The sequence below is a fragment of the Vicugna pacos genome, chromosome 16 (assembly GCF_048564905.1).
Source record: "Vicugna pacos chromosome 16, VicPac4, whole genome shotgun sequence".
Lineage (NCBI taxonomy): Eukaryota > Metazoa > Chordata > Mammalia > Artiodactyla > Camelidae > Vicugna > Vicugna pacos.
The window spans coordinates 62,898,367-62,921,716 of NC_133002.1; the positions used below are offsets into that span (position 1 = coordinate 62,898,367).

At 52.0% G+C, this 23,350-nt stretch overlaps 1 protein-coding gene and 1 long non-coding RNA gene across 3 annotated transcripts; one reads left to right on the forward strand and one right to left on the reverse strand.

The window, feature by feature from the left end:
- Positions 1-1,571: 1,571 nt before the first annotated feature.
- Positions 1,572-22,626, reverse strand: WDR45B (WD repeat domain 45B). Of its 2 annotated transcripts, none has more exons than XM_072939942.1 (10): positions 22,407-22,626; positions 18,441-18,515; positions 10,066-10,167; positions 8,429-8,516; positions 7,480-7,574; positions 5,178-5,368; positions 4,550-4,635; positions 3,618-3,719; positions 3,027-3,148; positions 1,572-2,666 (listed from the first exon to the last, which is right to left on the reverse strand). In XM_072939942.1, the coding sequence occupies exons 1-10, from the start codon at positions 22,471-22,473 to the stop codon at positions 2,560-2,562; spliced, it is 1,035 nt and encodes a 344-aa protein (XP_072796043.1). In that variant the 5' UTR covers positions 22,474-22,626; the 3' UTR covers positions 1,572-2,559. The 2 variants fall into 2 exon arrangements, with proteins under 2 accessions (XP_072796043.1, XP_072796042.1); XM_072939941.1 differs by having other exon boundaries at positions 1,572-2,619; positions 22,407-22,604.
- Positions 2,652-4,572, forward strand: LOC116279620 (uncharacterized). The gene is made up of 2 exons (XR_004188949.2): positions 2,652-3,934; positions 4,085-4,572. It is a non-coding gene; the product is annotated as an uncharacterized lncRNA (long non-coding RNA).
- Positions 22,627-23,350: the final 724 nt, after the last annotated feature.

Here is a 23,350-nt window from a genome sequence, read left to right on the forward strand (position 1 = left end):
CCGGCAGGGGAGGCGGCGAACGTTCCGGCTTCCAGGCGCAGACCCTCGGCCTGGCAGTTGTGGTTCTGCTACTGGAGAAACAGGCGGGCAAGCACGAGGATTCCCATTTCCAAAATGTTTAAAACAGCAGAACACACACACGGGCATCTCTGGGCAATTCAGGTGTGTCCTGATGCGCTCGTGAGTTGCGTAGAGTGAAAGGACAGTCCCGAGGACGCTGCTGGCCCCACAAGGCGCGGCACCACGGTCTTCTGCTTCCGCCTGTGTGGCCTCTTCCGTTTCATAACGAACATTTGTATTTCGATCATACGTATTTTCTGATCCATTTCAAAGAGCAGAATTTAGCACAGGTCCCAGGAGTGCTGTCATCGGTCAGACGCCCCTCACAGAAAGAATGCGGCCAGGGATCAAGCTGCATGCGGTCACCTCTGTGACTCACCTGGAAGCTGGGCTTGGTTTGGGTGCAAAAGGAAACACAAGTGTGAAAAGCTCTGGCTGCACAAGCTTCAGCGGGAGGAGGGAGAGGCCTCAGCCCCAGGCCGTGGGGAGGCTGCCGGGTGCCGAGACATCAGAGGCCCGTGGGTGGCATGGCCCGTGGCTGGAGAGTAGGGTCACGGGAGGCGGTTCCTGGATGTTCACACTGACACCTGGGGCAGCAACACACCAGCCTGTCCAGCGCAGCCTGCAAGTGGGGCTCAGGGACGCCCTGGACGGCAGACTCAGGCCTGGCAAGAGTCACCCCCTCCCTTCGTCAGGCTGCAAACAAAACCAAGTCTCCCGCTGCCCTGAATGAACCACAGAACGGTCACCTGACAGCCCCTTGCAGGCACTGCTCTGCCGACACCCACCGAGGTGGGAAAGCGAGGGCTGGCGGGAGTGGGGCCTGGCTGCCCCTCTGGGCATCTCCCAGGCGAGACAGGTGTGCCCACTGTCCCCAGAGAAAGCCTGCACGTCGCAGCACAGGCCCGGAGGGCTCACTCTCAGCATCCAGGGTGTCCTGCTGTCACTTCACAAAGGAGGCGACACTGCTCCCACGTGGTGGACACTTCTCGGGGGCAGGGAGCCTGGGGCCGGGGCCCGGCTCTCCCAGGCCAGCAGCCTAGCTCCCTGCCCAGCCTCGCGTCCCCCCAGCCCTGAGCATCTCCACGCACCGACGCTCACACTTCCTTTACGAAGCTTTCCCCTCGTTTCCCGTGTCTGGACACACTGAAGGGACTGTGTTTGGGGAAAAGAGAAACCAGAGATGATGTAAATGTGAAGGACCCCTCCTCCTCCTGGGCCCAGAACTGGGCCAGTGTTAGGTGGACACTGGTGGGCGGCCCGACACCACCGGTGTCCCCACAAAGGGACGGCTCTTCCCCATCAGGCCCAACAGGAACCGGTAATGAACATCCCTCTCCCCTCTGCTCCCCCAGCCAGGCTGTCACCCCAGGGGCAGAGTGTCCACCTGACCCCCATGCAGCCCTGGACAGTCCAGCCTGAAGGCGCAATGGGCCTGCAGCCTCCAGTCCAACGAGAGGCTAAAACTAGCGGGTTGGTTTTGTAACATACAATTCTTCTCCCTTGATGGGTACGGAGTACAACAAAATTAGTCACTTTTATTTAAAAGAAAAATTACAAATAAGTGTGCAAAATTAAATTTCATGATTAAATACACGTAAAAGTAACATGCATACTTTACATTGAAACCCACAAAGTTAGCTGATCACATGACAGTAAGGAACTGGCAAAACCAAGAACTTGCTGCTGCAGATTTTAAACGTTTGCAACCTGAAATCAAAACACAAAATTAAGTTTGAAAGGAATTTAAGAAAATTAAATATGTACCTCAGGTAGCACTAACAACATAGAGCCCGTTACCTACTCTAGTCACCAAACGTTAAAGAAAAGTGTGTGCCCTTCACTCCCGGGAGGTTAGTGTGCGGACTTCGGGAGGGGGAGTGGGTGGCTGGCGGATGCGACAGAAAGCAGGCGCCAGTCGTGGAGATGCCCAGCGCTTCCCTTCGCAGCCTCTACCCTAAGTGGCGCTTGCTTCCAGGCCCCACTGGTGAAGCCTGTGCGTGGCTCTGCTCCTGGGGGGGCACGTGCTCCCGGGAGGTGCGGGCCTGGGTTCTCTGCCTTTCTCCATGCTCAGGCGGGAAGAGGCTGTCATCTCCCACTTCTGAGGCCGCTGGGATTGTCATCCACTGAAATCCGGCGAGAAAGCGCAAGCTAACCTACGCGTGTTTTCACTTCCCCACGACAGACTCAGTCGAAGGATGCAATCTGGCGCCACAGACAACCTGCGCTCCGTCCCTCCCTTTCTCAGCGCCCTGAAGTGTGTGCGGAGCCCCAGCTGCAGCGGGGGAAGCGGTGGAGCCGCAGAAGCGAGCGTCACAGCTGAACTAAAGGTAAAGCCAGCATTGGGCGTGAGCGTCCAATGGTGCCCTAAGAAGGTTCTTTGACCCTGGAGATGGAAGCCTGGCTCAGGAAACAGATGGCCACGGGAGGCTTCGAGACCAAGGTCGCAGGCCGTCTTCCAGCCCGGCCCCAGCCCGGGAGCTTGGTGCCCAGGGAGCGTCACAGCTTGTCATCCGTCATCTCCAGGAACTGCGCGTACACGTCCCGGATGCACTCCCCCTTGGGGTTGAAGAGGAATTTGTAGTAGCTGCCGTCCGCACAGATGGCTGGGACAGAAGGATACCATTTTACTCAAGGTTAAAAGCCTGCAGCCCGCCTGAGGTGAATGGCACCGGCTCCACGTAGGCTGAGCAGCTCCGGGTGCCCTGTGGGTGGCCGGGCTCCCCATCCTTACCGGCCACACAGAACCAAGCACCCCGTCCTGGGGGTGCTGTGCTCACTAAGGCAGAGTGGCAGGGGGGAACCCTCTCTGGTCATCAGTTCAAAAACCAAATGATCTGCCCCAGCGCCTGCCTGGGACACCTGAGCGCAGGAGCGTGCAGACCCTGAGAGGGACACATGGGCCCTGGAGAGAGGAAGGGCGGCTGGTGGAGCTGGGGCCACTCCCCTCCAGAAGGACCACTTACCAATGACAGCATTTGGCTCTGTTCCAAAGGCACAGATGCAGGGAGAGCCTGAGGGAACCTGAAACTTGGAAAAACTCCACTTGGAACTGAAGTATTTTGGAAGGAAACTGGCTGACGCCAGACTAGGAAAACAAGAAAAGAATGAATTACATTCACAAAACAAAGTTAAAGACACAGCCCTCTTTAATGTAACATTAGCATTCATGATTTAAATTCCACTTTCCCTTTTAACTTTAATTTTTCTCATGAAGAAAGCTAAGCCATCACGACTGGCTTTACAATAAACTAGACACCAAGGGCAGCGGGAGGGCAGAGGCTCTCCTGCCACCAACGTAACTCCCTGGACAGCAAGCACGGGGGCAGCGGCGGGAGTTCAGGACCAAGGCCCATCCTGGGGGCAGGCGCCTCGACCCTCCTCGGACATTTTCCAAGGAGCTGACGGCAGGGGACGTAATGACGCCACTGTTCCAGCACCAAGGACTGGTTTTCGGAAAATCAAAGGAATGACCATGAAAGAGGTCCCGACAGTGCCTCGTGTGGAATCTGCCGGCACTCCAGCAACACTTAGCCCTCCTTGTTTGGGAAACCCACCTAGACTGCTTATTCCTTTTGGGGTCTTCGGCTGCAAAAATGTGCACCGTGCCATGGTCACTGGACACGCAGATGAGGGAAGCGTCCTGATTGAAGTTAATGCTGCAGAGAAACCAGATGGAACTTGGGCTCTGGCAGATGCAGAAGAGCCCAGCCCCGCCCTCAGCAGGCCCGCACTCAGACAGCAGCTTTAAGAACCTGCCTCCTCAATGAGCCGACAGCATTCACCACGGAACCAGAGGGTCCAAGCCAGGGCCTGGCCCTCCTTGGGGCAGACGCAGCTGGGATTCCCAAGGCCATCCCAGCATGCCACTCAGGTGAGAAAAACTCCCCTCCAGCCACCGTGGCCCCTCTGGAGGGGGGCATCAACAGGCTGGTTTGAGGGGCCTGCGAGCAGACAGACCACAGGGCCCCTTGGGCACAAGCACCAAATCCAGGTACTAATTAATTACATTTTCATCACACAGGCCCAAATGCAGCTCCACACGTGCCAAGGCCACAGACGCAAAGCATGAGGTCCTGCCGAGCAGGGCCGGCCTGTCAGAGCTGCAGACGCTGTGGGGCGCGGAACCACCATCGACAGCAAGCGGTTCAGTCTCACAGGAGACGGGAGTGATTACAGATGCGTCACCAAGGCCTCCAGCGTTTGCCTTAAAACGCTACAGAGAGGAAGCCGGGACGGTGAGGAGACGAAGCAAACGCACACACGGGCGAGTGCTGAGGCAGGGTGGTGGATGGTGGCGAGCCTAACAGCCTCTCCGCCCTTGTGTGTTCCCCTAATAAAAAGCCAGACTCAGTGACAAGCGAGCAAGAAACCCGACCCCTGGCAGCACAGCAGCCCCGCCCACCTCACAGGCGGTGACCCCCAGCCGCAACGGCCCGTCAAGGCCCGAGCAGAGGCCTCCTCCTGGGCAAAACGACGTGCTTCTTACCAATAAATGTTCGCTGCTTGAGATCCTCTTCGCAGTTCCTGGATTAAGTGCCCTGATGAAGTATCAAATATTCTTATAAGGGTCCCCTTTGAAAAACAGTGAAGTGTTTCATTATCAAAGATTCACAACTTTTAGTTTTTTGAAATGATTTATATTCACAAAAACATTAGCCCATCCAACCCTCTCCCAGGTCACCCACATCATCTGAAACTCGGCTGTCCCTCTGCTTGTGAGCACGAGTGGACCAGGGCTCTGCGGCCGGCCAACAGCACCGGGCATGGCTCAGGACAGGGTCGGGGAGACCCCAGGCCCAGGCGCACGTGCCCCTGGCGGACACGGAGCCCCAGGTGCTGTCAGCTCACTCACTGTGGAGGGAGATGGCATCTTAACTGTAACTCACACAGCCGGTGAGAAGAGGGAGCACTGTTACGTGCCAAACGGGCGCAACCAAGTGAAGTGACTTTGGACCCCCTGTGCCAACTAGGAGTCTCAGGCACAGGATCTTCAGGGCAGGGCTGGTTCTCAGCCCCGAGAGTCCACGCGGGAGCCTGGCCGCTTCCCAGAGGGGTGGGGGCGCTCCCCAGTGGGGCGAGGGCCGCTCCCCGGCGGGGTGGGGGCGCCCACTCACTTTCTCAGATGCGGTCGCTATCCTTGTTCCCTGCAGGTTAAGAGCAATGCAGCTGAGGATGCCCTCGTGGGCGGGAATGTCCACCGGCGGCTTCTCGGTGCTGGCCAGGTCCACGAGCTGCACGTGGCCTGTGTGCGTGCCCGGGAAGGCCAGGAGGGAGTTGTTGCTGTTCGGGCACAGGACACAGAGGCCTGAGCAGAGAGGAGACGCCTGTCAGGGACTCAGGACGGCTTGGAGCCTCTGCCTGCCCTCCAGGTCCTGCAACCAAGTCAGAACTGTCCACAGTCCTGTCACTGGACAGGGCGCTGGGGGCCAGGCACGCTTCCTCCTGGGAGACAGCGTCATAATCAGAAATATTTGCTGAACTTGTTACTGGATAAACTTCACCAAATGTCCCACCTCTGGGGTGCCAGCCACCAAGAATACAAAATTGTAAAATCTAAAACTGAATCCATTAACCATAACATAAAAAAACAAAATATGCAGGAATAGTTTAATGGCAGGTGTGAAAGATTCTCGCAACTGGCAAAGGAAAACCAAAGAAAGACCTGGTCGGTGCATAGCTGCCCTGTGACAGGCGGAACCTGCATCCTCTCCAGTCAGTGCAGCCACAACTACACACTCTGCAGGCGTTTCGAGCAGACAAGCTGACGCTGAAAGTTACAAGAAAGACAAGGCCCTAGAATAGCCAGAAAAATTCCTGTAACACAGGAACACGCTTAGAGGACTCATACTGCCTAATTTCAAGAACTATCTTGAAGTTCCAGAAGTCAGGGTGGCAAGGACAGAGACACAGACCACAGAACAGAGTAAAGAGTCTGGAAAAATCTTACACTTACTTGATATATATATATGAAAAAAAGGTACCAAGGTAATCCTATGCAGAAAAAAGGGCTTTTACACAAATGGTAAAGAAACTTCTCTAAAGGCCACGATGAGAAACGTGAAACTGCTCATGGACAAGCGGGGCCGTAAAGGCAGAACCTGCAGCGCAGGCAGTGAGGTCGACCACGAGCACACTAGTCACGAAGGCTGAGAGGGAGCAGTAAAATCGCCGACCTGTGCTGCGAGTAGTTAAAGGACGCAGCGCAAAACAGAGTAACATAAAATACGTCAAAAACAGGAACTATGGGCAGAGGGGAGTGCAAATGCGTTTGCAATGAAGAGATCAGCACTTTAAAATACTGACATACAGACTGCTACACGCGAACCTCATGGCAACCACAAACCAAAACCTGCAGTAGATACACACACCAGAGAGAAGGGAATCCGAACATAACACGAAAGGCAGTCATCACATCACAAGAAAACAAAGGAAGAAAGGAACAAAAAAGAACTAAGAAAGCAATCCCAAACAATTAACGTGGCAGCAAGAACACGTATCAGTCATGACTTTAACGTAAGTGGACTAAACGCTCCAGTCAAGACACAGAGCAGAGACATACACAACGGACTTCCACTCGGCCACCCAGAAAAATGAAATTTTGCCATTCGCAACAACATGGATGGGCCTGCGGGCGTTACACTGACTGAAACAAGTCAAAGAAAGACAAATGCTGTGTGTGGAATCTAAAAATTAATTACAGGATGACCCAGCAACTGAACTCCTCAGTAGTCACCCGAGAAAACTGAAAACATACATCCACACGAAGACTTAGTCCATGAACGTGCGCAGCAGCCAAGCCCGGCGGGGCTCGGCCCGGCGGGGCGTTGGTGGACGCTACGCAGCAGTGCGGACACGCTAGAGCCGCGGCAGAATCGAAGAGCGACACCAGCACTCGTGGAAAGGCAAGCGTGCACCGCCTGAAGCAGCTCTTCTGGGTGACGGGACCGCGCTGGGGGCTACACCACTTTCACGACTAAAGGTCGTCAAATGGCGTACTGTGACTGAGCGAGTTCTACATAGATTATCCCTCAACAAACCGAGACAAAAGGCCCCCAAACTCTAAGAGGAAAATTAAGACTATGCAGTGAGTACCAAGGTCACCCAGGCAGTTCTCCCTCCAGCAGAGAAAGGGAAGAAAACGCCCCAGAACCTGATGAAGCACAGACCCCGGGGTCCCACGGAGCTGGAGCGGCCGCGCCAGGCCACAGAGCCCCGAGAGCCCCTTGGATTCTGCTAAGAGGCGAGGTCTCGAACCCCCCGGAGGAGGCCGGGCTGCAGGGTGCGGCGGTGGGAGGTTCACCTGGACGAGGTGGAGGGACGAAGGGGGAAGCCACGTCCCCAGGCCCCGTCGCTACGGCGTAAGACAGGCCTGCGGGACCTGGCCAGTTTCCAGCTCCCCCTCCTCTGACTTCTTACCTTTCGGGTTATAGCAGGTTTCAAAGACGTGCAGCTGGTGGGGATTGTGTGTGAATGTAAACACCTTGATCATTGAGTCCAAAACCACCACGATTCTGGAGAGAAAAAAATCACCATCAGAACTTCTCTCCCCGAGAGTGAAACTCACAGTCTGTGAGTTTTGTTCTCATCGCTTTAAGACTTAGCAGCACTTGAACTAGCACACACAGAGGATCATTCCTGAAGTGGGCTGGCAAGCAGCGCGGGCAAGAGGCTGGCACTCAGCATGGAGAGCCCCTCACGGGTGAGGGCCCTCTCGTCAGATGTCCCTCCCGGGGAGAGACCGAGAAGAACAGGTGACATTCCACCCGGACACACCCCAGCACGTCTCGCTCACCCAGAAGTGTGAGCGAGGGGAAGACCCTCGAGCTGCTGGCAGGACGCACATTATCACGAGCCCGTAAGTGCTGACGTTTGGAAGGACCTCTCCGTGCTCAGCACTGTCCGCCCAAAGCCACGCATGACATGTGAATCACACCAAGTTAAAATGCAAATGAATGAAGCTTTGCTCAACATACGATGAAAAGCCTACGCTGTCCTCACGCCATGAAGGTGCGGCTGAGACCCGCTCCCTTCACCAGCTGAGGCTCCGCACCACCACCTCAGGGCGAGTCCCCGAGTCTCCCTTCACACTGAAACACGAGGCAGCACTTGGGTGCGCGTGGACGCGGGAGGCAGTTCAAGGTTCAAAACTCAGTCCCTGGTCCGCGCTGTCCCCAGCCGCTCACCTCTGAGCCATCCCCAGATACAAGTGAAACTCACTGCCTCCCTTGCACCTCTGGCCGTGAACTAGGCTCACATTTTAACACAGCGTCTCCCTGAACACGTCTCTTCCTTCAACGTAAAATGATTTCGGCCATCTGCAGAGAAAGCAACTCTCCCACTTGTAAAACTCAGATGCCAAACCTACCTATCTCGCCGCAGTTTGGCAGCCTTGACCTCTGTGGAAAATTCTATCTCGATAACGGTCTTCTTCTTCAGGTCATCCCAGATCATCACTGAAAGAACAAAGGAGTTACGACCGAGTTCTTTAAAAACTGCACTCAACAGAGAGCTTTAAGTTTCCTCAAAACATCTGGTTAGTACGTAGCTTTCTCCTGAGTCAGTAAAGCTTCTGAGGCTCTTTCACGTCTTGGAATTTTTTTTTACTGAGAATAAGATGTTACAGATGAAAGATACCCCAGAGGTCATCCAGTCCTTGGGGGGGAACAGCGACCCCTCCTCCATCAGTGCCACAGGCGGGCCAGGCTCCCCACCCCCCACCTTGTCCACGATCAGTGGTCACTGGAAGTCATAAGACAAGGACTGACCCAGCAGCAGGACTCCCTGCCCATCCCCAAGTCAGGCACCCATTCCCGGCCCCAGCATGGTGCTCTGTGTCACTTCTGGGTGGCCTCTCCAGGACCGACAGCCACGGCTCTGCCTGTGTGGCCAGGCTAGCAAGACTGGACAGCAGCCAGGTTTCCTGCCCTCCAGCCTCCAGCTCCACCTCCCACAGGACATCCACACGACCCCAAGGCTCCACTGAGAGCTGCCAGCCGGGCCCTGGCCGCCTAGTCCCCGTCCCCGCTGCTGCCCGGGCTGCTCCCCGTGCACGGGCCCACGCAGGCCCTGCTCACTCTCATCTTCACTCTTTGTGGGGGGCCCTCCCTCACCACATGCCTTCTCTCCCCGCCAAACCACGAGAGAGGGTGGTCTCCACTGCCCCAACACTGTGGAACCTGTCACTGGGGTGCCCAGCAGTCTGTACTGGTCCCAGGGCCACCCCGACCCCTCCTCTCTCCAGCATCTGCCCGACAGGCACACTTGCTCCGCTCCCCAGCCTCTTTCAGCGAACATGGCTCCCTTCCTGCCAACAACCTCGGAGTCTGGACGAGAATGTCCAGCCGTACACTCTGTGTCTCAGACCCGATGGCACTCTTCCCGACCACAGCCTCAGCTGGCACCGAGGTCCGTGGGGTCTGGGCCCACCCGCACCTCTCCTGTGGCTCCCCCCTTTCCTACGTTTCTTCCTCTTCCCCCAGTGGTACCTACTTACACAGCTACACAGTTGTGAAGGGTCTGTTCCTCCTTCCCTTCAGAAGACCATGCCCTTCACACAAGCCGTCGCTTTGAGCACGCGACTCACACGCACACCAAGAAAAACACCCCTCGACCCAGCGCCAACGTGGTTCTTTGTCGTGTGTTTCTGTGAGTCTGTGGCTTGTTCTACGTGATGACCTGTCTGTGTTCCTCTGAAGGAAAAGAGCCTCCCCACACCTTGCTTCAAACTGAACTCACGACCCAGGATACCAACCGCAGAAGAACTCCCAGAACAAAACAGGATCGGGGCTCGGGGTGCCGCGTGTGCAGCTGACACTAACTGCAGAGCACGTGCTCCGCGCCCACGGGAAGGAGGACCCTTGTCCCGCAGTTCTGCTCCCGGGAGCGGGAAAGACCCTCTCTTTCCAGACGCTTCTTCCCCAGTGACTAGTCCTTCACAATCTCAGGGCCTCAGAGATTCTGAGAAGCTCGAGACGTGACTGCTCACGCGCATGACTACTTTACCTTTGTTTGGAGGGTATTTGGGCTTTTTCCCTCCACCAACTAAAGCCAAATAGTTGCAGCGAAAGAGCATTTCGATGTGGCCAACTCCTCCTTCCAGAAACTCTGCAACGATAACCAGACATCAGGGTGCAGATTTACAATTAAAAAAAGAAGAAAGGAAAAACCTAACGGTCAGCATGTGATTTTTAATCAGCAGTCGGAACTGATGGGGACTGGCTAGGACTTCTCGGCCCCCGTCACCAAGGGCTGTGTCCTGTGTCCTGTGTGGACCCGGAGCACCTGAGCAGCAACACAGCAGAAGGTATGAAACAGCTAAACCACATCTTAAGGTGCCCCAAATCGGTGAGCTCTCAGAAAGGCTGCCAAAGCCCTGATGTAAAAGCTGAGGTTCCTCTATCACTGCAAACACCTTCCCCTCTGGACACCCCACGTGCCCTCAAACGTCCACGGGGCCTTGGCAGTGCACAGGACAGGAGAGGACCAGCACCCTCGTCCCTGAGCCCCCAGCCACCTGTCACGACCGCGAGCTCTGGGGTAGGGAGGGCACAACAAAGCGCAAGAGAGGAACCAAAACCTCCAAGAATCACATTAGCCTAAGCTCGACCTCTGCCCATTCATCAGGGCTGCGCAAGATGGTCCCAGAGTCCCCCGCCCGCTCCAGGAGAAATGTACGCTCCAAGGCCTGGTGGAAACTGGAGGAGACGCCGCACTGAGCGTCATCCACAGAAACGACCTGACATCCTGACGCACTGGCCACCCCAGGGACTCCGCTGTGACAGGACGAGCCCCCGTCCAAGCCCCACAACCTCAATGATCCAGTCCTTACCCCTCGCAGCTCGCCGTGTGGCTGCAGACCCTTGCCGGCCCAGGGTCCTGGACCCCAAGGTGCAGGACACGCCTCCACCTACAGAGGCGCCACCTGTCCCCTGAAGGCCCTCACCAGGCCTGGGAGACGAGCGCTGTCAACCCTGAGCCTTGGGTTTTCCCTCGAGGACGCTCACGACTGGAGAGGTCGCAGCTCTGCCGGGAAGACTGCTCTCCACCCACACACAAGAGGGGGCCTACCCCTCACAAACATGAACTCAAAATGGGTTAAAGACCTACATGCAAGACCCAAAACCATAAAACTCCTGGAAGAAAACAAAGGTGAAAAGCTTCATGATGCGGGACCTGGACATGATGTCAGAAGCACAGGCAACAAAAGGAAAAACAAAGGGGACCACGTGAGACTTAAACACTCTGGTGCATTAAAGGACTTAACGTGCAAAGGCAACCTACAGAATGGAAGAAGGTGTTTGCAATCCTATACCTGGAAAGGGGTTAACATCAAAAAAACATGAACTCTTACAACCCAACAACAATAAAACAGAAAAATCAAGTATCTGGATTAAAAAACCGGGCAAAGGATTTGAGTAGACATTTCTCTAAAGACAGTATGTGTCCGACACTTACGAAAAAATGCACATCAATAATATAACAGAAATGCAAATCAAAACCAACGAGATACCCTTCCACACCCATTACGACAGTCACTACAAAAATCCCCAGAAACTAACAAGCAAAGATGTGCAGAAATAGGAACCCTTAAGCATTGCTGGTGCAGCTGCTACCGGAGACAGTAAGGTAGTTCCTCGAAAAATTAAAAAATAAAACAAGAACTCCCACATGAACCAGCAATCCCACTTGCTGGTATATATTCAAAAGAACTGAAAGAAAGGTTGTGAAGAAATATTTTCACATGCGTGTGTACAGCAGCATTATTCCCAACAGCCAAAGAGGTAGAAGCAATCCAAACATCTACTGAGGGGCAAACAAAACACGGTCCATCCACATGGTGGAATATTATTCAGCCTTAAAAAAGGAAATTCTGGCATATGGAACAACATGGATGAACCTTAAGGACATTATATGAAGTGCAGTAAGCCATCACAAAAGGACAAATACTGTGTGACTCCACTTATATGAGGTCCCTGGAGGAGTCAAATTCATAGAGACAATCTCCCTGCAAACAAAAGTCCAGGATCAGATGGGGAATTCACTGGGGAATTCTACCAAACATACGAAGAACTCATACCGGTCCTTCTCAAACTCTTCCAAAAGATTGAAAAGGAGGGAATACTCCCAAACTCATTCTATGAAGCCACCATTACCCTGATACCAAAACCAGACAAAGACACTAGCAAAAAAGAAAATTACAGGCCAGTATCACTGATGAACATAGACACAAAAATCCTCAACAAAATATTAGCAAACAGAATCCAACAGCACATAAAAAAAATCATACACCGGATCAAGTTGCATTCATTCCAGGGTTACAAGGATGGTTCAACATACACAAATCAATCGACGTGATATACCACATCCACAAAAGAAAGGACAAAATCCACATGATCATCTCAATAGATGCAGAAAAAGTATTTGATAAAATTCAAAGTGAGTACAGAGGGAACATATCTTAACATAATAGAAGCCATTTACAACAAACCTACAGCCAGCATAGTACTCAGTGGTGAAAAACTGAAAACCTTCCCACTAAAACCCAAGACAAGACAAGGATGTCCACTCTCACCACTTCTATTCAAAACAGTGTTGGAAGCCCTAGTCACAACAATCAGGCAAGAAAAAGAAATAAAAGGGATCCAAGTTGGAAGAGAAGAGGTAAAACTGTCACTACATGCAGATGGCATGATACCATATGTAGAAAACTCTAAAAGCCCCACACAAAACCACTAGAGCTGGCAGAAGAATCCCGCAAGGCAGCAGGTACAAGATTAACGCACAGAAGCCAATTTATTTCTTTACTCACAATGAATGAGCAGGAAAAGAAAGTAAAGAAGAAGTCCCTTTTAAAATTGCATCCAAAACAATAAAATAGGAACAAATCTGACCAAAGAAGTCAAAGACTTATACATGGAGAACTAAAAAACACCGATTAAGGAAACTAAAGAAGACTTAAAGAAATGGAAAGATATCCCATGCTCCTGGATGGGAAGAATCAATATCGTTAAAATGGCCATACTGCTCATGGTAATCTACAGATACAATACAATCCCTATCAAATTACCCAGGACATTTTTTATAGTACTAGAACAAATAATCCTAAAATTTATATGGAATCACAAAAGACCCAGAATTGCCAAAGCAATATTGAAGAAAAAGAATGAAGCTGGAGGAATAACCCTCTCAGAATTGAGACAACACTACAGAGCTACAGTAATCAAAACAGTGTGGTACTTGCATAAAAACAGACATATGGATCAATGGAACAGAACAGAGAGCCCAGAAATAAACCCACAGACCTATGGTCAACTAATCTTTGACAAAGGAGGCAAGAATATACAACGGAATAAAGACAGCCTCTTCAGCAAATGGTGTTAGAAAAACTGGACAGCAGCATGTAAATCAATGAAGCTACAACACTCCCTTACACCATACACAAAAATAAACTCAAAATGGCTTAAAGACTTAAATATAAGACAAGATACCATAAACTTCCTAGAAGAAAACATTGACAAAACATTCTCTGACATAAATCTTAGAAATATTCTCCTAGGACAGTCTACCCAGGCAAAGGAAATAAGAGCAAAAATAAACAAATGGGGCCTAATTAAATTTATAAGCTTTTGCACAGCAAAGGAAACCATAAGCAAAACAAAATGACAACTTATTGAATGGGAGAAAATATTTGCAAATGATGTGACTGACAAAGGCTTAATTTCCAGAATATATAAACAGCTCATACAACTTAATAAGAAAAAAACAAACAACCCAATCCAAAAATGGGCAGAAGACCTAAACACAGTTCTCCAATGAAGACAAGCAAATGGCCAATAGGCACATGGAAAAATGCTCAATATCACTAATTATCAGAGAAATGCAAATCAAAACTACAATGAGGTATCACCAGAATGGCTGTCATTCAAAAGTCCACAAATGCTGGAGAGGCTGTGGAGAAAAGGGAACCCTCCTACACTGCTGATGGGAATGTAGTTTGGTGAAGCTGTTACGTAAAACAATATGGAGATTCCTCAAAAAACTAAAAACAGACTTATCATATGATCCATCAATCCTACTCCTGGGCATATATCCGGAGGGAACTCTAATTTGAAAAGATACATGCACCCCAATGTTCATAACAGCATTATTTACAATAGCCAAGGCACGGAAGCAACCTAAATGTCCACTGACAGATGACTGGATAAAGAAGATGTGATATATTTATACAATGGAATACTACTCAGCCATAAAAATGATAAAACAATGCCATTTGCAGCAACAGGGATGGACCTAAAGATCGTCATTCTAAATGAAGCCAGAAAGAGAGAGAAAAATATCATGTGATATCACTTATATGTGGAATCCAAAAATAAAAAACCAGACACTATGAACTCATCCACAAAACAGAAACAGACTCACAGACATAGTAAATAGTAAACAATCTTATGGTTACCAGGGAAAGGGGGTGGGAAGGGATGCATTTGGGAGTTTGAGATTTACAAATGTTAGCCACTATATATAAAAATTGATTTAAAAAAAAGTTTCTACAGTATAGCACAGGGAACTACGTTCAATATCTTGTAATAACCTTTAATGAAAAAGAGTATGAAAACGAATATAGGTATGTATATGCATGACTGGGACATTGTTCTGTACACCAGAAATTAACACACTGTAACTGACGGTACTTCAATTAAAAAAAAATTCATAGAGACAGAAAGTAGGATGGTGGTTGCCATGGTCTGGGGGAGGAAGAGTCAGTGTTTGATGGGGACAGACTTTCAGTTTTGCAAGACGAAGAGTTGTGGGACCCAGTAGGAGTATAACCGTTTCCCCAGTGCAGGTTCAGTAAGTTCTAGAATCAAATCTATTAAGAGAAACCTGTGAATCATACCAAAAGGTAATCACATATTGTTTAAATACGATCCAGCCAAAGGAGAACATTTAACACTTTTATAAACAACACTACGTGAGCACTGAGGCTTCAAACTTATTAATGCTGGATTTGTCAGCATCGTAAGTCTTCTCGGGTTCTAAAGGCAGTGAGTCACTCCTTTAGCGAGATGTGACCACGTTCACAGGAGGATGAAGACGGGCCAGCAGGCATCAGCCTCAAAGTGTGACCCAGACGGAGAACCCACCAGACAGGGTGTGAAGCTGAAGTACTTCGCGTGAAGACATCACCTAAATTTTCTGTTAAAAGCATAATATGTTCCATTGTAAAGTTTTTTAAAAGTTTTAATTTAAATGATACAGTCTGTAATTTTTCTCTAAGTCTCTTTCTAAGAGAAAAACCAGTATTTTATGAAATCAGAACTATTTTGTTTTACCTTAGTGCCTATTTCTGGCTGACTCAGATGCAATTCAAAAACACATCAATATCAAGATTACAAAGATGTTGAGAGTTAGGAGTTAAGACAAACAAGCAGTCTGACCACTGTAAACACCTTTGGTCTCTGAGATTTAACTCTGGAAAGAAAAAAAAAATAAAGCAGCTTTCTCAGCATCAACCAAAGAGGCAGAGAAATGGGCACAAGAGGCTTTCTGGGGAAGAGCAGAAGCCGTCAAAGGGAGACCCCACATCCAGGAGAGTCAGGGAGCACGTCTAAGCCCCAGCCCCACAGCGGCCGCCACCCCAGAGAGCACCTTCCACAGCACCTGAGGGTGTCTGACCCCCACCTCCTGCTGCTGGAGAGGCAGGGTCTCCCAAAGGGAGGCCTGAGGTTGCCACCAGAGCCTCCACGCCCCAGGCCCCAAGGGCTGGTCCTGAGAGGGCCGCGGGCGAGTTGCTGCAGGTGGGCATGCTCCACAACGTCTGCTTCTCCAGACGCCCCTGGCCGCATGGGCCGCACAGCAGACAGATCCAGGAGGACACGAAACAGGCTCCAGACACCTGGCACCCACCTTCCTCACCACTGCATCCCACGCAGAACCCAGAGGCCCGGGAAGGAGAGCTTTGCCCGCTGCCCCGCCTGTCACAGCTTCCCCCCCGGGCCTCAGGGTCCTTCTGCCCCTGCTCGTGGCTGCCATTGTCCTAAGCGTGAGCACTGGCCGCACAGAGGGGAAGGTGAGTGCTGCTGAAGACCAGGGGACGCCTCTGGACCCCGCTGCCCCTACTGGTGCCCTGCAAGCTCCCCAAGCCGGGGCTATAGCAGCTCCAGTCACCTTCAGGATTCAGACGGTTGTGCTTCTGAACGAAGAGCAGAACTGACTTTTTACAGGTACTCCTTTATTTCTGCAACCGCTGGATATAGCACTTTATCCAGATGTATCTCCCCGACACATCTGCGTTCAGATTATGATGTGACCCTCCCTTCTAGTAGGTGCTTGGAGGGTGTGTGTGTGAGTCTACACCCAGACCCGCAGCACCCTGCACGGACACACAGCTGTGCTCCCAGGGCTCCACGCCTTCCTTAAGCAGGGCCGTGCTGCTCTGAGCACAAGACGCCGGACCCATAACACCTCAAAGGAGAAAGCTACCTCCACGCAGGCCCAGAACGCCCAAGACGACTCCCGGCACTGCCGGCTCGCGTGCTGTGGTGGGCACACCCACATGAGGCGCCTGCTCACCACCCATCACCAAGGCCCCTTCTCACAGCCACAGGCACCCCGGAGATGAGCCCACAACGCAGGCACAGTTCATTCCTTGTTCAGGAGAGCAAGCTCACAGATAAAAAAAGGAACAAGGTCAAGTCTTCTGCAGATCTTCTGTTGAGTCAGCCACCAGAAATGCAGCAGCAGCTAACCTGCAAGTGCACACAGGAGGTTCTTAAATGCACCACCAGTAAGAACCGCATGGCCCCGTCGGGTCCCTGTCAAATTCACCAGGAGCTCGCAAGTGCCTGTCCCAGACTCAGTGCAGCTGAGCAGGGAAAGGGAACACACACAGCACTGTGACTTATTTTTCTAGGAAGTCCAAGGTTTATCAAAAACATTTCATTAATTAAGAAACAGTTGTTAATATGCTACTAATGATTCCACGAAACTTAAGTCTGTAACTACTAGGTTTCTGGATCAATTTAAGTAAAAAGTATCCTGAAATTTGCAAGTTAACCTTTCTCAAAATATTTTGTAACTATTTTTCTGTATAAAGCAGAGTTGTTTTAATTCACTATGCCACGAGAACAAAATAAAGAGTAGAAGCCGGCTAGACTGACGGGAGGTGACTCTAGCCCACGGACCACCCTCGTAGAGAAACACTGACGCACCAATGGGGTGTCTGCCAGGCTCCCACCTGCGTGCCTCACGTGTCCTAACTCACCTATCTTTACAGCAGCCTGAGGACGTAGACATTTGTCATCCTCACTTCTACACATGAAGAAACTGAGGCCAAGTGAAGGTGAGGAACTTACCCAAGGTTACACAGCAATCCGACAGGGACAGGGCAGGACTGGGATCTAAACAGTGTGGGTGCAGAGTCTGCACCCCTCTCTACTGGGCTACTCTGTCTTCCTCTAGTAAATGAAAGTTACAGACATCAGCTTACAAAGTAAACCCCTAGACACAAAGCACCACTCACTGTTTTACACACACAGTTGTGTGGGAGGTTTGACCTGGCAAAGGGGGTCCACTGCCATTAGTTGTCAAAACAGAAGGGGCCTGAGGGGGGAGCCCAGCATTCAGTGACTTCCTCCTACAGAGGAGAAACAGTTCCAGCACCAGAAAATACAGCCTTCATCAACAGAATAAAATCCATATTAAGGGTAAAAAAAAGAAAAAAGAAAAAGGAAAGAAAAATACAGCCTGCACACTGAATAAAAACCAAAGCACAACTGCAGGAAGAAAAAGGATGTTTTTCATTGTCTATGACTATGAGATTTGTTCACCTGTTGGCAGGTAAGGACCAGGAAACACTAAAAGCTTGAGAAAAATATGAAGTAGAAGTAACTGCAAAGATTCTACCCATAAATTACACGTCTTTCCTGTCAAATGGGAATATAACCACCATTATTTTATTTCACCAAGAGAATTCCTGATTCCAGCACTGAAAACTTGTAATCCATGAAAACATAATTTAAGACACTGAAATACATCAACATAAGCAACTGTAATTTATTGCTAAGAATAGTATTTTCTAAACGTGGGTCATTTTAAGAGCCAGAGTCCTATGTGCGTGGCTAAAGCCCTCCCAGCGCTCTCCCAAGGCTGACACTGGACGGGAGGGGGGCATGTCCCCTCCGCAGGGCCCGCAGGGCTAGCCTCACAGGAGAGCCCGCTGACCCACCCCTGTGCCCTGGCCCCAGGACAGCCCTGTCCGCGTTGACGGCGGGCCACGAACCCCACTCACATCTCACAATCAGCCCCCCCACCTGCAGGATACAGTTTAGATTCTGAGGACCAGGAAAGAGGAGGAGCCCAGAAATTCCGATCTCTCTTACCTTGTTTCTCCTTCTCCTTTAGCGGGTCGGTGTTATACACGCGGAATCCATTCTCCATCCCACATGCAAAGCACCCTAAAGTGAGAGAGACACGGTAAGCACCTTGCTGGGCTCTCAGCTTGGACGACGGGCTCCCCAGGCCTGAGCGGCACAAGCAGGGGGTCCAGAGGAAGCGGCCTCTCCACCACACAAACGACTCCCCTACACTGGGGTCAGAGGCTGCGCGCGTACCAGCAAAAGGAGCCTTCGCAGTCTGGCTCCACCTCCCCAGTCTGGCTCCACCTCCCCCACCAGGCCCTGTGGGGCACCAGGCTCTGCCCCACCCCTAACTCCAGCCACCTGCACCAGCCACTCTGCCGCCTGGCATCTCCCTCCAGTGCTGCCTCCGGTGCTCACACAGGCCTCTCAGTTCCCAACACATCTCTGCCGGGCTGTGTCAGGTACCGAGTCCTAGAGGCACAGTGACAAACAAGAAAGCCCCCATCTCCTGGAGAACAGCCACAAAGTGTGCAACCCCAGAAGGTGTGGGCACACCCAGTGGGGAAGGGGAAACGGGCCACAACGGGATGGCCTTTCAGAAGGCAGCTTGAGGTCTCCATGACCATACTCCCCCTTGTCACTAACCCTGACTCCCTGAACCCGGCACAGGAGTCACCATCCCAGTTCACACAACAGACTGTTCATGGTTCAGTTGAAGGCACCATTAGGAAAGAGACACTCAAACTTCAAGATGGTCCTGTGACCTGGACTTCATTCCCTAAGTGTGACCTTAAATGTCACCATGTCCAAGTGCTGATTCAATGAGGCTTGTGGCTGGAAGGAGAAAAACCAAACCCTCCAACGATCTTCACAGGATAGGCTGCAGAGCCTGGCCCCTCACAGCGTGACCGCTCCACAGGTCTGACTTGTCAGAGCCGCCCTCAGGGTCTCTCCTCTGGTCCCGATCCACGTTCCAGCGTTGGGACCACACTACTCTATCCTATCAGCCACCCTCCCAATGTGAAAAGCATGTTTCTGTTTTTTGTCCAAGTTACTTATTAGACCACAAGGACCAGGCCGCTTCCCCAGGAGGGGAGACCGTTGCACGATCAGCTCTCAGGCTCTGAGGTGCACTTTACTTGCGCCTGCAGTCAGACACTCACTGGAGAGTGAGGTGTCACTCATTATCTCTAATTTACTCTGGGCTGTAACTCCCTCTTTGTTTACTGGAACCACATAATCTGGACAGAGGAGCCCAATAGAAAAACAAGCAAAAAGACTTGGACGGTTCACAGAAGAGAGCATCCAAACGGTCAGTAAAGACACTGAGTCAGGAAAATGCAGACACAGCCGCACAGACACCACAGTGAGACCCACCGCGCATCCACCAGAACGGCCAACAGGCTGGAAAATGCCACGGGCACGGTGGGTGCGGAGGCCCAGGGACGCATGGGCCTGCTGGAGGCGGGTGAAGCGCTGCAGCCAGTGGAGCTGTCCGTGCCAGCAGGCTGTCAGTGCTGCCCTAGGCGCACTTGCCTCCCAGGGACAACGATCTGTGTTCAGGGAAGACACTGCAAGCACTCGCGGAAGCACCGCTATGCTCAGAACAGCCCCAAACTAGAAACCACCCGATGCACACCGATGGTAGAATGGATACACGAACTGTGACACAGTCACAAAGAAACATCACATCAATGACAGCGACCTACAATTACGTTCAGCAACATGGAAAAAATCTCACAAACATGACAGAGTGAAAAAGCAAGAAACAGAAATAAAGTACAGAGACAGGCAAAACTAATCTAGGTCGTTGGACCTTAGATTGAGAGGTGGTGGGAAGGGGCACAGGATGGTGGGTATTTGGTTCCTAACCTGGGTGCCATAGAAGGTGTGTTCAGTTGGAAAATTCCTCAGGCTGAGTGCTCAGGACACATGCACTTTATGTAAGAACACTGTACTTCACACAAAAGCTACAAGAAAGGGCCCTATAGACAACGGAAGACTGGAAACCGCTCTCCACACAGGCTGGGGATTATCCTCGCTATTTGGTGGGAGGGATTGATGAATTGACTTTACTAGGTTATCACACAGAAGCTGGCACTAATCTTCCCGTTCCTACTCTCTGAACAAGTTTTTCCCACAGAAAAGTCCCAACCCAGCAGCTGATGCCAAGCACACCCCTGGGGCAGCCGCCTGGCAACAGAGCATCAGAATCACTCCAGGGCGTCCTTCCACGTGAGCACGTGCAATCCACATGCAAATACTCCTCACCCATACTCCAGAACCACAGAAGAGCCTGCCCACCGGGTCAGCCTGTGGCCCCAGGCTTGGTCCAGGCAGGACAAGCCAGTGAACAGGGAAGGTGTATGTAATCAAACACCCAGGGCTCCCATGGGAAGGAAGAGAAAGAGAAGCAGGCACCCAGACGACAGAAACGTTCATATTAACATGCAGGAATCTTGAAAATTGTAATGCACATTATCTTTAGGAGAAAACCAGTCAAAAGTTTGAACAATTTAAAATTATGAGCAAATGTTCTTTTAAAAATGATTTCTAAACCTGAAGTTGCAACAAGAGTGCAAAAAATGCTAAGTAAAAATTAAAAATCAGTATAAGTAAAAAAATGTAATGAACTCAACAATCTAGCATAAATTTACATTATAGGAAATTAACCTAACAGTAACCAGGAGTTTAAGTATAAAAGCATATTTTTTTCAACAATACTATAAGCTTTACTTGTTATTTGTTGCAATGAAATAACGTGGTTTTAGGAAAGTGAAAACAGATTTTTCAGACAACGGAATATATCCATTTAAAAGCCAAAGCTGTACTTTTAAAATAATCTTTGATGGGAACTTTATAATGACGTCATAAACTTCACTGGTTTCCAAAATAATTAGCATCATTCTGTGACTCAATTTTTACGCTGAAACTTAATACAAAGGTCCCTCGTTTGGCACTAACACAGATGTAAAAGATTTTGCATTTAATGGCCTCGGAGTCAATAAGCTTTTTGCTTCTGTGTGTGTTTTTCAGAGTTGCCTCTCCCCTCCATCACTATCACCAGTCACGTCTACTGAAAGCACATTTCTTAAGGAGTTGCTATATCGCTGTTAACTCCTTAAAGAGTTCTCAATTTTACCAAAACTTGTTTTAAACAAAGAAAAAGAAAAGAAAAGAAACCTACTGGCCCTCCTCAGGAAATCAAGCGCCAAAGTCTTTGGCCACACACTGCCCGAGGTCCAACATCCGGCCCCCAAGGAGCACCCCGCTGGCCCCGCAGTGGGACCAAGCGCTGGCGGTCCCCAGCACAGCCCAGCCCAGCCCCTCCAAGGACCCTTCCTGACCTCAGGGCTCCTCCCGGAATGAAAAGGCCGCCTCGCCTCGGCTCCTGGGACGCCACAGTCAGAACCTCGCAGTCAGCACCCCAAGAGCCAAAGCGACCCGCTCCCGCTCTGCTAAAATCTCCCCAAACCACCCCTACAAACACGCGTCCTGCAGCTCCTGCTTTGGGGTTCTCTTTCAAGCAGCTACCAAAGCGAAGTCGAGCAGCCGAGACGCGAGTCCCCTTCTCGGGTGAACGTGGGGCGCGGCCCCGCGGCCCGCCCGACTCGGAAACGCGAAAACTGCCTTGGCCCCAGCGGCGTGCTGGACAGTTCAATTTCCACTCGGCACAAGGAGAGAGTGCGGCCGGCGACGCTTTCCATCCAGGCCCACAGAAAAGGTGAGGACCTCGGCGGACGCGGTCCCGGGCGCGCGGGCGCGGCGCCACGAGGGCTAAGACCCCGACCCAGCCGGAAAGGCCCGACAGCCCCCCGGAAAACCCTCCCCGTCGGACGGGCGGGAGCGCGGCCCGGAGCGGGGGGCCGGGGCGGGCGCCGAGCAGCCAGGCCCCGGGTGCCCTCCCGGGGCGCGACCGGCCGAGGGGCGGGACCCCGCGCGGAGCGGCGGCGGCAGGAGGGCCGGGCCGCCGGGGGCTCTCCTCACCGTGGTCCTGGTTGAAGCCGGCGTAGAGCAGCCCGTTGCCGTGCGGGTTACAGGGCAGGAGGTTCATGGCGCCGCCGCGGGGTCCGCCGCGCCTCAGCGCCGCATGCCGCTCGGGGAGGCCGGCCGCCGGGGTCCGTCTCGCCAGCGCCGAGGCCGCCGCGGCCGGAAGCAAGAGGCCCACCGCCTGCGCGCGCAGCCAGGGAGCCGCGGAGCGCCGAGAGCATCCACCGGGGTTGGCAGGGCGGGGAGCGAGCGCCGAGAGCGTCACGTCCACGGGGCGGGGCGGTCTGGGGCGGGGCCTGGTCTGGGGGCGGGACCTCGTCTGCGGGGGCGGGGCGGGGCGGGGCGGGGCGGGGCGGGCCTGAGGGCGGGAACCACCTGCTGGGGACGAAGCAGACCCCCAGGACACTGAGCCCCATGGGGGCGACGATTCAAAGGGACCCTCAGGAGCAGACAGGACCCAGACGCCCACGGTAACTGAGCCCTCCCAGAAATCAGGGAAATTAAAGTAAATGTAAGAGCCGTTTCATTTTTAACTGGTAAAAGTATCCATCAGTATCTCTGTAAAAATAACAGTGCATTATGGGTTTTTTTAACAGATATGCTAGTACAATGTACGCAAAAACAGCAAAGTGGACAGAAGTGGGGAAATGGGAGTACCGGTGCCCCTGGACAACGCGGGGCCTCTCAGCAGCGGAGTGTTTTCATGGAAAACGCCACAGACTGCACGACCGTGGTTGGTTGGATCCACGTTTGCAGAACCGCAGATCCGGCGGATGGGCGGGCAGCTATAAGTTACTCGCGGATTTGTGACTGTGTGGAGGGTCGTTGCACCTAAAGCCTGCGTTGTCCGAGGGTCAAATGAATGTATAGACTCTCCCGCGAGGACACACAGAGCCGCCGGCACACAGCTCCGGGACACGGCCCGTCACCGGATAAGGAGG